This window comes from Podarcis pityusensis (genome assembly GCF_964106645.2).
Source record: "Podarcis pityusensis genome assembly, chromosome: 14".
Classification (NCBI taxonomy): domain Eukaryota; kingdom Metazoa; phylum Chordata; class Lepidosauria; order Squamata; family Lacertidae; genus Podarcis; species Podarcis pityusensis.
The window spans coordinates 47,711,991-47,727,110 of NC_138039.1; the positions used below are offsets into that span (position 1 = coordinate 47,711,991).

General features: G+C 41.1%; 2 protein-coding genes across 7 annotated transcripts in view; one reads left to right on the top strand and one right to left on the bottom strand.

The window, feature by feature from the left end:
• TCF12 (transcription factor 12) overlaps window positions 1-15,120 on the top strand; it is a 236,997-nt gene that overhangs the window by 60,505 nt on the left and 161,372 nt on the right. The window lies entirely within an intron of this gene.
• The window catches only part of ZNF280D (zinc finger protein 280D), a 31,773-nt gene that overhangs the window by 3,889 nt on the left and 12,764 nt on the right, over window positions 1-15,120 (bottom strand). For all 5 annotated transcript variants that reach the window (XM_080980669.1, XM_080980667.1, XM_080980665.1 and 2 more), the window contains 13 exons: window positions 13,295-13,398; window positions 11,961-12,187; window positions 11,210-11,367; window positions 10,557-10,657; window positions 10,311-10,457; window positions 9,341-9,475; window positions 8,272-8,570; window positions 7,275-7,412; window positions 6,006-6,068; window positions 5,213-5,331; window positions 5,083-5,119; window positions 1,416-1,464; window positions 116-171 (listed from right to left, as the gene is read on the bottom strand). In XM_080980669.1, coding sequence (XP_080836795.1) covers window positions 116-171; window positions 1,416-1,464; window positions 5,083-5,119; window positions 5,213-5,331; window positions 6,006-6,068; window positions 7,275-7,412; window positions 8,272-8,570; window positions 9,341-9,475; window positions 10,311-10,457; window positions 10,557-10,657; window positions 11,210-11,367; window positions 11,961-12,187; window positions 13,295-13,398 — 1,633 coding nt within the window. The remainder of the gene's footprint in view (window positions 1-115; window positions 172-1,415; window positions 1,465-5,082; window positions 5,120-5,212; window positions 5,332-6,005; window positions 6,069-7,274; window positions 7,413-8,271; window positions 8,571-9,340; window positions 9,476-10,310; window positions 10,458-10,556; window positions 10,658-11,209; window positions 11,368-11,960; window positions 12,188-13,294; window positions 13,399-15,120) is intronic.

The following is a 15,120-nucleotide window of genomic DNA, read 5'->3' on the forward strand; positions in this document are numbered from 1 at the left end:
TTATAAACTGCAAAAGGTTGTTGCAAGTTCCCACTTGGGATACTTAATTTGGAGATCAGTTTGGAACTGCAATATATTGGATTCACTTTACCTTGTGAGAAGACACAGTGCTTACCTTGCAGAGATGGATGTTTCTTTTTGCTCTTCAGGTGCACTGAGCCTTGGAATTTCCTGAAATATACACAATATTATTTTTACAGTGCAATGCAGCGAGTTTTAGGTATTGCTAAGGAGAAATGAGGGTTTCCAAAAGACAATCTGGGCTCCCAATGAAGAGTGACCTTCAGTGAATATCTAACAAGACTGCATGCACAAATCTAGGAGGAAACCCCTGTAGAACAACTGGGATCCCAGAAGCTCTTGTAATTATGAGTCTAGAGCTGCAGTAAATGAGAAGATGAAGGAGGAAGCAGTGGGGACATGCACAGATAACTGGCGATCACACAGGCCCAAAATGTGTGACAAGGACAGAATCAGACAGAGAACCATTTTTTTTCTGGCTGGGAGGGGAGGGGAGGAATCGTAGCAAAAGAGGAAAGGGGTACATGGCCTCTCAGGAGTTGGGCTTACCAGATGGAGGCATGCCATGCATCCTCATGAAGGTTAGGGAACACAAGGTACTACCAGACCTGCTTGCAAAATATCACTTAGCCCTGCAGATTTAAGGAACCCCAGCAGTGCAAGTTCTTCAGATTTCCTTCACTCAGCAAAGCCAGTAACACCCTAAGCTTTCCAATGATAAAAGCACATTGCTAGCCCACCTTGCTCACCTGCTCCCATCCTATGTATGCCTTCTATTTGAGATTAGTTTGAAAGAGAGCTTTCTGCAGAGTGTGGATGTGCTGTGGCAACTTCTGCTCCCCACCCACATGGCCAGGGACCATCTGGGATATGGGCATGCTTTTTTCCACTCCAAATAGTTCAAGCATTAATATCACACTACATACACAGGAAAGTAGCAGTTGCCCTGTTGAAAGTTGGCTTAATAGACCACTAAATATTTTTTAGTTATGAAACCTACCATTTTGAAAATCTAAATTCAGGTTTGAACAATGAATATACAGTGGTACCTCGGGTTAAGTACTTAATTCGTTCCAGAGGTCCGTTCTTAACCTGAAGCACCACTTTAGCTAATGGGGCCTCCTGCTGCCACCGTGCCGCCGGAGCCCGATTTCTGTTCTTATCCTGAAGCAAAGTTCTTAAGCTGAAGCACTATTTCTGGCCTAGCGGAGTGTGTAAACTGAAGCATATGTAACCTGAAGTGTATGTAACCCGAGGTACCACTGTATACACACTGGAGATTATTATGCTGCAGATAAATAAAAATAAAGCTACACACACACAAACACACACACTTCTAAATACACTGTAGGAGCATGCGAGTTCAAAAGGTTGAGAACACAAATGTACACTACCTGGGATGTTTCTTCACTTCCACTGTTCAATGATGTATCACTAACCAGGCTAAAGAATGAAACAACATCTGTTATTGTTGGTCAATTTTTAATTATTTTTTCTTTTGTAAATCACCATGAGTGCTGCTATTGGAATAGAAGGAAAAGGTATGAATTGCTCAAATTAAGTAAATTAATTTCAATTTAAGAGGAAATTCCACTCCCCTCTACTGTTTTTCCCATTCAACTTTGGGGCTAAACAAAATCTGACGGGAGCAGCCAGGCTTGTTTAATCCCACCCAATTATATAGAAATGGGACCAACATGTGAGCAACCAGCATGGCAGCTCCTGTTCACACCTAGGTTAGACTAAGCTTCTTGGGCAAGGCCTGCATTTCCTTTGCCTCTGCATTCTGTAAAGCACTAATGCCCAGCAACTGCGCTTTCTGAACTGCAAAGTTGTTGCCATTCCTGAACCAATTACCAAAATGCATACCTAAAGGTTCACAGATTTGCTGTTCTGTGGAAAAAATGGGCTCCCATTTCCCTGCCTATTTTTAACTGAGATGTTCATGGAAAAAGTCTTCCAGCCATAACTCTGCATTTTTGTACCGCAATGAAGGGCTTTTCTGTAGTGTTTGCTGATAAATATAGACCTCAATCTATCACTTAAAGGGTAGATTTTTCTGCAAATATTTCCCCAGGGCATACTTCATTAGTTATACATTATTTAAATGTATTGACTTCTAAACCACAATAAACAAGCAACTTATCACATCACCATGATTGATTTTCGTATTTTATGCTAGAACAACTCTACTGTAGAAAGAGCAAGAAGTGCACCTCTCCTATAAAACCTTGTAGACTCGTGATTTTTAACATACAATTTAACCTTGCAAAGGCTTTTGTTTAAAGAAATTTCTGGTGATTGTATCTTCTTTGTTGATGTGGCACTGAAGTGAATTTTAATCCGCTGAAGTATGGAACTGCACCTCTTACACCCGGGTAGAAATTTTATTAATCATGAATTAAATGATTAATGACCCTACTAAGGCTGCAGCAACATACAAGGTACTTGGCATATTAAGGAGCTGCATGTGTTTAGTTATGAGGGCGAGAGCCAGTGCTAACAGGCTGACATAACTCATTCCATTTTTTGTAACTTTAAAAGGATGTATGTCATTAGCAACCATTTGACAATTATCAAAAGATTCCTCATAGGTTGGCCTTAAAAGCATATATTTAAAAGTACATCTAACTTCTTGTAATGTCTTATTGATGACTTTAAAATACTACATAGAACCAGCATTACATGTTCTGCAGAACATGCAAATCACATTTATATTGTGAAACATTGTTTATTGTGAAACATGTTTATTGTTTCTACTACGTAGTGTGGGGAAAACAACCCACCATGTGCAAAACATGTTACGTCAAAGCCATATGGAAGGGGAGGGAACTTTTACAATCAATACTGTTACTGAAAGTGACCAGAGAAAAGAGACTTCCTTATCTTGCATTGCTATATATCAGCTTTGTGGGGAACCCAAGTTGCCAAATGCAACTGATACTCAGAAAGGAGAAACAGGCTTTTATCTGTGCCAGCAGCTGGTCCAGAGATGCAGCATACAGAAAATATTGTTTTATTTACATTGAAGGTTGATAATTTGTTACTGTGGTTGAAAAAAAAGTATGATAAACTGTCTTATGTTAAAACTTGTCTGACATAGCAAAAATGAAATTAAAAAAAATCTGTATATGGGAGACACTAAACATATTTAATTTGACCAACTAAATAAGAATACAAGCTGCTGCAACAATGGTAAATTTCACATCCCTCAAACAGGTTAGAACTACAGGAAATAGGTGGGAACTCATTTTTAACAGGGTGTAACAGAAGGCATTTGAACAACCAGCAACAGGCTCAGGCTAGGCTCGACAACAGCAAACTACTTCTTCATACAAAGCATAATATGCTTTTTGGAACTCACTATCACAAGATAGGAAGGTGGCTAACAGTTTCGCTCAGATGGTTTTAAAGGTGGATTTAGACAAATCATGAAGAAGAGCTTTATCAACTGTTACGATTGCTGGCAGAAACGCCAGATTCAGAGACGGTGTACCCTGAATGCCAATTGTGGATGGTGGGGGCAGCAGCAGAGAAGGGCTGCTGCCTTCGTGTCCTGCTTTGAGAGGCCCTTTGGGGCATCAGGCTTGGCCACTCTGGGAAAGAGGAGGCTGAATTAGATGGGCCCCCTTTGGCCTGATGCAGAGGAACTCCACCGGCTTGGGTGGCTGCTTCCTCATTAATAAGGATGCATCAGAACACTACAATTTATTAGACAAAGCACTGTAATTACCGTATTTCTCGCTCGATAACACGCACCCGACCATAACACGCATGTAGTTTTTAGAGGAGGAAAACAAGAAAAAAAATATTCTACACGAAACAGTGGATGTATGATTTTTGTGGTTCATGCTGATCTGATGGTGAGTTTGGGGTAGCCCAATGCAAAAATCCTGAGGATCCATGTGGATCTATGTTTGTAACCACGTTTTTGCACCACTGCGGCCCCAGGCAACAGTGGGTGCGTGATTTTTTTGGTGCAAACTGTAGCCATGGATATGCTATGTGATCTGATGGTGAATTTGGGGTGACCCAGTGCAAAAATCCTGAGGATCCATGTGGATCTGTGCTTTGTAACCATGTTTTAAGTGGGGAGGGAAGGAAAAGCACTCAAGGGACAAGGAGCACGCGTGGAGCAAGCTCTGCTTCTCTCCCTCCTCCTCCCCCCCTTAGCGAGCTGAAAAACTTTGCTGGAGGGACAGAGAGCCTGCTTGCTTTAAAGGAGCCTACCGGACAGGCTCCTTTAAAGCAAGCAGGTTCTGCTTCTCTCCCTCCCTCCCCCCCCCCCCCCCCCGCTTAAGCGGCTCCTCTCCCGCTTTGCTCCTTTAAAGCAAGCAGGCTCTGCTTCTCTCCCTCCTCTCCCCCTTAGCGAGCTGAAAATCTTTCCTGCTATTTCCAGCAAAGCGGGAGAAGAGCCACTGAGTGGGGACGAGAGAGATACAGAGAGCCGAGTGTAAGCGGCTCCTGTCCGGTAGGCTCCTTTAAAGCAAGCAGGTTCTGCTTCTCTCCCTCCAGGCACTCTGTCCCTCTCTCCTCCCCATTCAGCGGCTCTTCTCCCGCTGGAAACCACGGAGGAGGGAAGCATTCGCTCTGTAACACGCACAGACATTTCCCCTTACTTTCTAGGAGGAAAAAAATGCATGTAATGGAGCGAAAACTATGGTAGACTTGGGTTGTGATTCCAAAAGAAGGCACTTTAGGGATGCTAAGCAGAGATTTAACACCCCCCCCCATGAACAACTCACTATCATACACACACTCAAACACATATGCTTCAAATACGGCTTGACACACAGTATTGGGGGCTACTATTCGTAAAACATAAACCTTAAGTCCCCAAAAACACTTGAACCAAGTTGCGTGGGTTTTTTTATCCTGGCCTTTGTGTGTATGTAATAAAGCTTAATAAAAATATTTAAAATGGAATTTGCATTTTTTTTATCTGGAGTACAACCAAACTTGCTTCTGTATCATAGAATAGGTATCTACTCTTTGTTTCTATGCTGTAAGACCATCAACACAACCACCCAACTGACAAACAAGCTAATCTCAGAAACTTACTGAGAAAGGTTGTCGGCAACCAGACAGTCCGAGGGAACTGGAATTAAAGAGAAGATCAGTAGTGTTAAAAACCAACAAAACGACAACAGGCTAACATCTGGCTTATGTCAGAGGTACATGAGCCACATACCATTTTCGATAATCACTTGACAAGTGTGAGTAAGGTTTTCGTTCAAGTGCGTAGCCATATTATCCAAGCCGGAAGCATCAGTCAGGAACTCACAATTAAGACAAACAAGAGTAACACCCCTAGGGGAAAAAGGAAGAAGTAACCCTGAGTGCAAGGGAGGCAAAAGGTTACAAAAGGCTTCTTCTGACCATGTCATGTGAAGTCAACCCTGCACTGGACTAATATATACATATAACTCATTACATACTAGCTGGTACACATGTTCGTTCCAAGAATTTCTCATAAGCACTGCATATATGAATAATATTATTGGAAAGAACAAGACTACAGAAGGAAAGGTTGTACTTTTTTCGGTAAGCAAAGTTATCAGTGCCCGCCCCTCCCTTGATGGTTTTCCTTATAACTTCTGGATCTGTGAAATTGCTGATATGTGGAAAAATGGATTCAAAACAACAAATCATGATGATGAGCAAAATTTAGCAAACAAAAGAATCAGTATCACATCTCAAAACATCAGAAAAATCAAGAATTTTGGCTTGGATATTAGTTTAGGGTTGTCTCATTTTATGAAGAAAGCGTTGCATTCTGAAAACAAAGCTTTATATAAGAAATAAAAGTTAGATGGAATCCAGATAACATGCGCACATCTTAAATCCAATTCAGCAGTAACTGAAATTGCAATCTGAAATACACTTGAAGAGAAAGCCTCATTAGACACAGCGGGACTTATCCAAGGACTGTGATGCATGTTGCAAAAAATGTACACCTTAAAAAAGAAAAAGGAGATGGTTACCTCAGATCTTCTGAATGAGTCTTATAAATCCAAAATCGTTTACTCTGTCGAGCACTGTGAAAACTACAAGATAATAAAATAGCTGAAATGGACTTCTCAAAGAAATGTCCCGTCCCCCCATATCATATAATACAACATTAAACAATAAGACTGCAATCGAAGGTATAGAAACAAGCAGATGTCTAGTCATTCCTGAGCCCAAAGATTCTGCTGCATGACTGGAGATGCTTCTACTAGCGAAGGAGGGTGTGCCACTGATTTCAGCCACTATCCAGACACCTCTGCTAAGAACCGGAGATTCCTCCAGAGCAACTTTTGAGAGGAGAGCAGAAGCAGTGCTTCCAGGGTGGGTTTACAAAAAGCTAAAATATAACAAATTGTAGCATGTTAAAATGGCAATACTTTTAAAAATGTCTGGGAAATGTTAAAGGGCCTTCACTTCAGTAAGTATGTTCACATGGAGGAAGTTTTCCCTCTTTGAAATGGGGGAAAAATTTGGCCTTCAAGCACCCTGTTCACCCATATGCTCTAGGTCAAAACCTGAATTTTTTTAAATGGGCACGAGGAACAGGAGCTTTTTCAGTTGTGGCATCAATGCTTCAGAATGCTCTCCCTAGGAAGGCCTTCCAGAACCAGGTGAGAACCTGATTCTTTGAAGAGATCTCTGGGGAAGGCTAAATCAACTGAAGGTTTTTTTTACTTCTGATAAGCTGGATTTTCTTCACTGCTTTTCTGACTACTGATTTTATTACAGAATTTTATTGTGCTGCTCTGGTATTGCTTTTATTATTTTTCTATTTTTACGCTGTAATCTGCTTTGAGTTCCTTAGTGGAAGAAAGCAGCCTAGCATTTATTTTTAAAAAAGCATAAATGCTAATTTATAAATCATGGAACAGAGGACACTAAAGCCATGCAGAGCCCCAATCTTCCGTTAATGCAGCTGTGGCATTGCAGTATAGCACTGGCTGAGAGACAGTATGCTCCTTGCCTGCCTCTTCTCTTCCTGAGCACAAGCCCCCAGCCTCAGCTTTAACCACACTGAACGCTAACCAGGCTTTCAACCACCAACAAACAGGTTTCAAATATTCTTTAAGGGGGAAACCTACCCAGGAGTAATCCTGGTTAGGGTCAGTGCCCACACAAGGGGAGGTGGTGTTAGGGTTGCACTGAGGCACAGACTTGCTGCAATATAAAAAAGAGCAGAAATCTACCAGAACAGAAACAAACTACAGACATAATTTAACAACTTGAAGCTGAATATTTCCTACCTCATCATGTGATTCACGTAGGCTTTACTGCAGCTTGTGCTGTATCTGCATAAACTACAGCGAACATAGGCTGGAAAGTGGCTGGCGAATGTCCTTATATCAGAATAACACTCAATGCACTTCTGAATATTCGGGCATCTAATATGAACCAATGTCAGAATTAGTATGCAGTATTAAGAAAAAAGTTAAGTTCCCATTTCAAATCATTATTTCCAGAAAAGCTTGCTTAGTTAATATCACTGGCCTGGAGAAAAAGAATCTGGCTTTTGAATTCTGCTTTATAATGTCGCCCCATCTTTAGAAAGAGGCTTTCCAGAGGACCTTCCACGGTGGGAGTCAATGTGGCACAAGGGGACGAAGTGGGAAGGGCAGCTGGGAAGCTCCAAGGAGCATATGGCATTCTGAAAATAGCCTTCTTTACTTCAAGGCCTTATGGATACTGGGCAAACAGGCTTGCAATGCTTAACCAACTGAAAGCAGTGGAAAAGGTTTGAAAATGTGTACACAGGTTGCAACTGTCAAAGGTTCTTCATATGAACATCTTCCTCTCTCTTGTTTTTATCAGCAATGGGGCAGAGGTACCCTCCACGTGGCTCCAGCTCAGGCACATGCCCGAGGCTGTTTTTACTGTAAATGTCTTTTATCTGCAGAGTTTTTTACCGCTACTGTAGCTGAGAACCATTACAAGACTCTGATCAATACAAGAAGCTGATCTATTGAAAGAAATTCCTACTTAAACTGCTGCCTCTAAAGGTCCTATTTGGGAGAAAGGTAACCCTTATACTGGGGAACTGATCCAAGTGACACTTGCATCGCCAACCCTCTAACGATCAGAACATACCCACCCACTGAACAAGGCCCCAACAGTTGGCCATTCTAGTCAAAATTAATCTTGTTACCATTCTATTGATTCAGAAGAACTCAAGTTCTATTTCCTTTTTTATTCCAATCAGTTAACATTTAAAACTACACTCTGGAAAGCTACCAGAAGACTTACCTTAGATTATTTAATGCTGTATTTGCAATTTTATTGTTTCTTTTGCTGCCGCCGCCACTGCTACTGCTGCTGCTGCTACAACTGTTATTGTGGGTGGTCCCCAGACCTTGCTTTTTCTGTACGCTCAATGGCTTCAATTTTGGCTTTACTTTATTTGCATTCGTTTTGTTCTGAGTCGTTTTAGCATTTGTCACTTTAGCTGCACTGGTGGACAAGTGTAAAGTAGACGCACTTGGGATGACAGGAGATGCAGTCGCTGATCCAGGCTGAAGAGATCCAGCAGAAGCTCTGATGGTAACCTAGAAACATGAGACCCGGTTAACTCTTTCCTAAATGAATGGCAATCATTTATCTTGCTGAAAAGACTCGCAAGAAGACTGCATGGATGACACAAGGCTGAGCAGTTCTGAGCAAGCTGCACTGCAGGGGGCTGGAATAAATGACCCTTGGTGTACCTGCCAATGCTACAATTCTGTTATTGTGACCCTCAGACTACTTTGTCAGAGGCAATGGCTAGCAGTATGCCCACCATGAGATCATTGCCCATCCAACCACAGCTAGAGCCTGTGCTGCAATACACAGTAAAGCAATGACGAACACACACACACCTATGTGCAAACTCCCCTCCCACCTGTTCATATAAAGCACACAAACACAGCAAGGGGAAATCCATTAAAGGGTCCATGATGGCTGAAACTATCTGTTTTGCATAGTGTATGTCCAAATTTATTTGTAGCTGGTCACCCACCTAAGGTCAGGTCAGGCAACCCAAGCAGGACTGAACTTCTGCAAATCCAGGAGAACAGAGCAGATGCCACCACAACAAAGAAGACCCCTGTCTGCTGCAGATTTAAATCTGAGCCCCAGGAAGGTTTTAAATGTTGTTAAAAGGTGCCTAGAGTTGAACCCTTCTGCAAGTCTCTAGAGAGCCTTAGAATGATTTTCAAGTCCCCTCCCCACAAAAAAACCCACCAGCAGTGGGGAACACACATGAACACACACCACTCTCTCCTGCCATTTCCCTGTAGCCATTTTTCAGAATAAACATTAAATGATGCTTTAAGCTTACTTTGGTTCCTGGAGGCAATCCCTCTAACTGAGCAGGTTTTTTAAATGTCCGGTGATGCTGAGATTTGTGATCCATTTTTTCTTTGCATGTCAAGAACTGGAGTCTACACTTGGTACAGCGATGTACTCCCTTTTTCTTTTTTAAAAAAAGAAAAATATATTTAAGCCAAAACATACTGATGAAATGGATAATAGAAGCTTAACATTCCAGGAGGTTTCAAAAACAAACAGTGCAAAAGTGATGAGCAGTGGCTGCAAGCAATAAAGGACTAACTGTATTCAGTATCAACAAAATCCTGTACTAAGTTATTGATAGAAAATAATCACAAACAATTCACATTAATTACACACCATCACATAAGGTTGTATCGAATGTGATGTTAAGTACACTTGTTCCACTAGTGAAATGTTTGCACCAAGGGAACCTTGCTGCCCCAAAGAAGGCACCAAGTTACCAGCAATGCGCTGCATAGTGAGTTTCTACTAGCACAACTGTTGCACTGGATTCCTGTTAGGCAGGATTAAAACTCACAATCACACTAGCAGACACAGAATGTTGGATACAGCATATAGTTTCCAGCTCCTTAAACCAGACCTTTGCAAGAAAACAGTATAGGTTAAGGCACCATCCATTCCTACTATCAAACACTTCTTCCAAGTTCTGTCTGCCACCATCTCACCTTGGAAACATTTTTTTTTAAAAAAAACCCTTTGCATTAGCCATATTCAACTTTAAATTGACATCTGGAGCTTTGTGAACGTAGCTGAACTTTTCTCAAGTATGCTAATGGTCAGCAAATGTTCACTGTGGAAAAGGCTCTAAGCTCTATTGTTACCATAACTTATAGAAGACCAGGGCTTGGGGGGGGGAGGGGGATTAACAATTTATTAGCTACTAGTTGCTTCTGCAGAGACATCTTACATCCCTCTTGCCTAGTGCTTATACTCCAAAGATAATCAAGTATTTTTACCTGGTGTCTCAGGAAATGATGCATATATGGTGCCCCAAGTTTAATAACTTTGAGGCAAAATGGGCACAGCAGGCTCTTTGTATTTTCATGAACAGATCGAAAGTGTTTTTCCACATCTGAAAATGCTGATGATCTGTAATTGCACACCTAGAATGGAAAAAGAGATGGACTGCCTTGAAGCAACATTCTTTAGAAACAAGTCTTTGACAAACAGCCATGCACAAGGGGGAGGATGCTCTGAGGTACCTGGCAGACGTAGGGCATCTCCCCGGGCTTGTGATTGTCCTTCATGTGCTGCAAAAGAACTTGCTCGGTTTCAAAAGATAGTTCACATATTTTACATAGAGCTAGAAAAGAGCAGAAACAAGAGGTGAACTTTTTTTTCTTAATCGGAACCACGGTGGAAGACAAAGTAGATGGTGCCTATTAATCCAAGGACAGTTCTCAAGTCTTTTGGCAGCCTAATTTTTAAATCATGCTGTGGCAAAAATAGTTGCCTATTACTTTGCTCCCAATGAAAAGTAGAAATGCTTTTAAGCTGCAAAAGTCAAATGTTTCTAACCATAATATCCCATATCTCTTTGAGCTGCTGCGTGCCCATGCCCCAACTAGGGCAGAGTGCATGTGCCCCCACCATGACAAAATAGCACGGCTGCCGTCTAGACCAGGAGTCGTCAACCTGGTCCCTACCGCTCACTAGTGGGCGTTTCAGGATTCTAGGTGGGTGGTAGGGAGTTCTACAGCACAAGCTGAATTCTCCTCCCATCGAGCACTGGTGGGTGGTAAGGAAATTTTAGCATCAAGAAAGATGCATTAGTGGGTGGTAGGTATAAAAAGGTTGACTACCTCTGATCTAGACTGATGGCTGCTGTACAAGACACAGCATCTGAGAAACTTACTTGATGACTCATGAGGGGTATGGCTGCTTTCGATGTGGCACTGGAGTTGGAAGGGTGTTGGAAACTGACGGTAGCAGTGCTGACAGGTGGTGTGACTTTCCCAACTCTCACTATTCTGTTTCTCCAGCTCCAAGTGATGCTTCATGTGGTTCATAAACCTGGGAGCGACACAAAGAACAGCTCAATAGACCACACTTTTTTTAAAAAAATAATTAATGAATAAACTAGACAGGTGCTAAAGACACTGCCATAAACACATATTTAGCATATTATGTTTTTTAAAATGCCCTTTAATGGACTGCAGTGCCTTCCTCTGAGCAAGCTCCTCAAACACGTGGAAGGAAATAGAGGGAAAGAAAAACCAGTAACCTAAAATACGCTGCTATCACTATTTATCATTTCAAGCAGATTAGTGCAAGTGGGATCTCAAAGATTATAAATGAAAAATAGGGCAGCTTCTCCCGAGAAACACTGTCACTCCCCCATTCCCAGGGATTACATTTCTCTCTTATGAAAGGACTCCCAAAGATCAACTCTCAATCTCTAGTATGATCTTCAGACTGTTCTGAGTGTAGCATTAGGAAAACACCATTTTGTGAAAGAATGTAAAATCAGCTTTGCACAAAAAAACAAAAACAAAGGGGGAAAACACTACCTGTAGACATCTTACAGTGACACTGTGAGCTACACACTAGCCAAACCTGGGCCCAAAGTTTTTATCACATATACATTTTTCAGGATATAAAAATACCTGATATTGCTTTTGAGAAGCTTCATGCAGCTGGCACACTTGAAGGTCGTATGTGTCTTCTGCTCCTGACGCACCTGCTGGACGTTACCCTCATGTTTGCCATAATAAAAGTCATTAACTAACATGATCAGTTTTCCTTTTTCAGTTTCAGCCATTTTAGATGATGTCCCTGAACTGTCTGTTTGGGTTATTCCCAGAAAGGTATGTGCCATATCTGGACAGCAATACTGAAAGAGAAGCAAGTTAAAGAACAACTAAACCATTTTCTCTTTTAAAGAAAATAACTGAAGTATAGCCTAGAACCTAACAAAAATATGTTTGTAAACCCTCCCCTCCCAACCCAAGACCTGATAGTTTGAGCCCAGGTAAGTTGAATGTATGTAAGTGGGGCCGGAAGTTTTAACACATTTGTAACAAAGCAAGGGCCACAGATTTCAGATAACTTCTAAGGAAACACACCTAGAATTGTAATGGTTTTGTAACTTGAGATCAAGGGTACTTAATTCCACCCAAATGTGATTAGCATAAATACTGATGGAGTCCCCAATTCCATAAACCATCTGTTATAAAAATGCATCTTTAGCTTACTATGCATTACATAACAATGGCACCAGCTTTTGACTTCTATGGGATGTACATATAAGGAAGCAATGCAAAGAATCAAAAGCAACAAGAGAGAAAATTTAAGATCTCTTCATAATATATTTATAATGAAGTTGGAATGGTTTCAAGGGAAGGGGCTACTAAATAACAGATTCAAGCTGTATAGAATTCTGCACATTTATACAATAAATCCCAAACTTCTTTTTAACTCTGTACTAACAGGGGTAATACTAGTCAGGTTAATTTAATATGTATTTTCTCTAAGAGTTACAATATCCTTAATAACATACATAGAAACAAACACAGCAAACAGAAAATGCTGTAGCTGAACATTCTGCCATTTAAAGTGCTCTTCACACAGGGAAAACCACAAGCAGCCATAAAAATTAATATGCAAAACGAAGTTATTTTTTCAAAGCAAAAATCATGATTCTCACGAAGGGCAATGGTTGGCCTCTGGGAGAACAGAGTTCTTGGCTAGATGGGCCTTTGGCACGACTCAGCAGCCAGGCCCTTCTTCCATTCTTATTTATCATCTTGACAGCTAGGCATGAAATTTGCTTTTAAAAGCGGATAATGTTCAAAGCACCCAGAACAGCAACTAACCAGAACCATTACATGCTTAAGTATAATTAACTCTGAAGTTCTATCATCTTTAAAATGTATTAATTCTCAATGCCACATCTATGATTTCATTTTGTTCCCCTTCCTCTGCCAAAACAGGTCCTTACCTTTATGTGATTTTTTAATGGCTCCAAAAGATTGAAATGAATATTACACTTTGGACATGCTTGTGGAAAAGGTGCTCCATGCTTAACATTGCTCGAAGCAATACCTGTAAAAAGGAAAAGTATACCCTATGACTTAATTATCACTTCTGAACAGACACTTTCTTCAAATTTTCAAATTTATGATGTACCGCTTGAGTAACTATGACAAACATACAGAGTTCACCAACAAAAGCAGATAAGATATATAACGAGTAACAGTATAATTAGTTCTTTTTAAGCCTCTTCTCTTTGTGTGCATATTCCTCAAAAGGCAACATGTAAGTCATTTGATAGCTTGCCTGTAACAAGCAAAACATTTCCCCAAGTGGCACAAGAACTGTAGTTTTGGTAAACGGAAAGAATTTTTTCTGTTGCCGGCTGTCAATGTGTTATCACTAATTAATTTAGATATGCAAAAGTAGCCTAATTACTTTTTGGACTTATATTTATGCTTGACCTGCTGCTTCAAGAGCTCTTAGGTCGAACACAGCAATGCTTACATCCATGGGCCTTCTGAAAGGGTGATAATTTTGAGAGAATAATTGCATTCTACATGCTATCAAAATCAGTTGCTATGTTCCAAGACTCTTAAATTTGTAAGTATTTTTACACTTTATATTCTCTGTGTGCTTTGCAAAAATAAATCAATCCTCTGGGGGCCTTGCAAAAATAAATCAATTAAAATATAAATACAAAAACTAGAAATTACTAAAAGGCACAAAATCATAAAAACGGTATAAAACAGTTGACAGGATTAAAGTGCAATCTTTAAAGCTTGGTAAGATGTGTAGATACCAAGCAACTCCTTGTAAAGAGAAGGATTCACAAAGAGAGGTTTAACATAGGCAGGGCAAGGGGGCAATTGTCCCAGCACACATTTCAGAGAGGTGCTTCCAGGTACCCTCGAGACAGGTTCCCTCATTAATGCAAACCCCGCAAGTGTCCCTTGTCCCTCTCCTCACTCTCTGCCTGGACCAGGTAAGAGGTTCCTACTGCTCAGTTCTGCAAGGGTTAATAGCAGCAGAAAAGCTGTCATTCCTAGAGCTGAAGGGAAGGCTGCAAGTGAGTGAGGAGCTTCTGTTCTCTGTCTTGCTTCCCCTGTGCCTCCTCGCAAAGTCGTGGAGGCAGGTAATTGGGGGACAGGGATATGCCAGATCAAGGGGCAGAATCAGAGCAGGGTGCTGGGAGAAAGTGAGGCAAATGGGTGGCAGCAACTTCCCACCCTGAGCAAATAAAAGGCATCGGCAGGGGAAGCAGGTGGTGGGAGCGACACTGCTTTCCTGCATTGAATGGCCTCTGGCCTCACTCTCTTCTGTTCAAACAAACCTAAGTGAACAACACTCAGTTTCCCCTGAAGCTTAATAAATATATAAATGCAGGAGAAGTCCTTCACTAACCTGCTAAAACTAATGGTACAGTCCTGCCTATCTTCAATTGAAAACCATTACTGAAACAGCAAGCCTGTGTTTGCTTTTTTTAAAAAAAGAAACCTAACCATAGCAAATCCTTAAGTATAAATCTGTGTTGAGAAAGAAAAGCTCTCTGCTGCATGGCTAGCAGTCAAAACTTTGCCACTTCCCTTCCTCTTCCCCACCACCCAATCTCTCTCTCTCTCTGCTCTGCAGCTTGGTGGAATACTGGCATTTGCTCAGTACCATGTTTGTCTATTTCCAGCATGGCCTAAATTTAAAATGTTTCAATCTAAGCCCTGATGTTTCACCCTCAGTTTAATTGAAAATCACACTGCATTGTGCACCTTCAAACAACACACTTATACAAGCGTATTT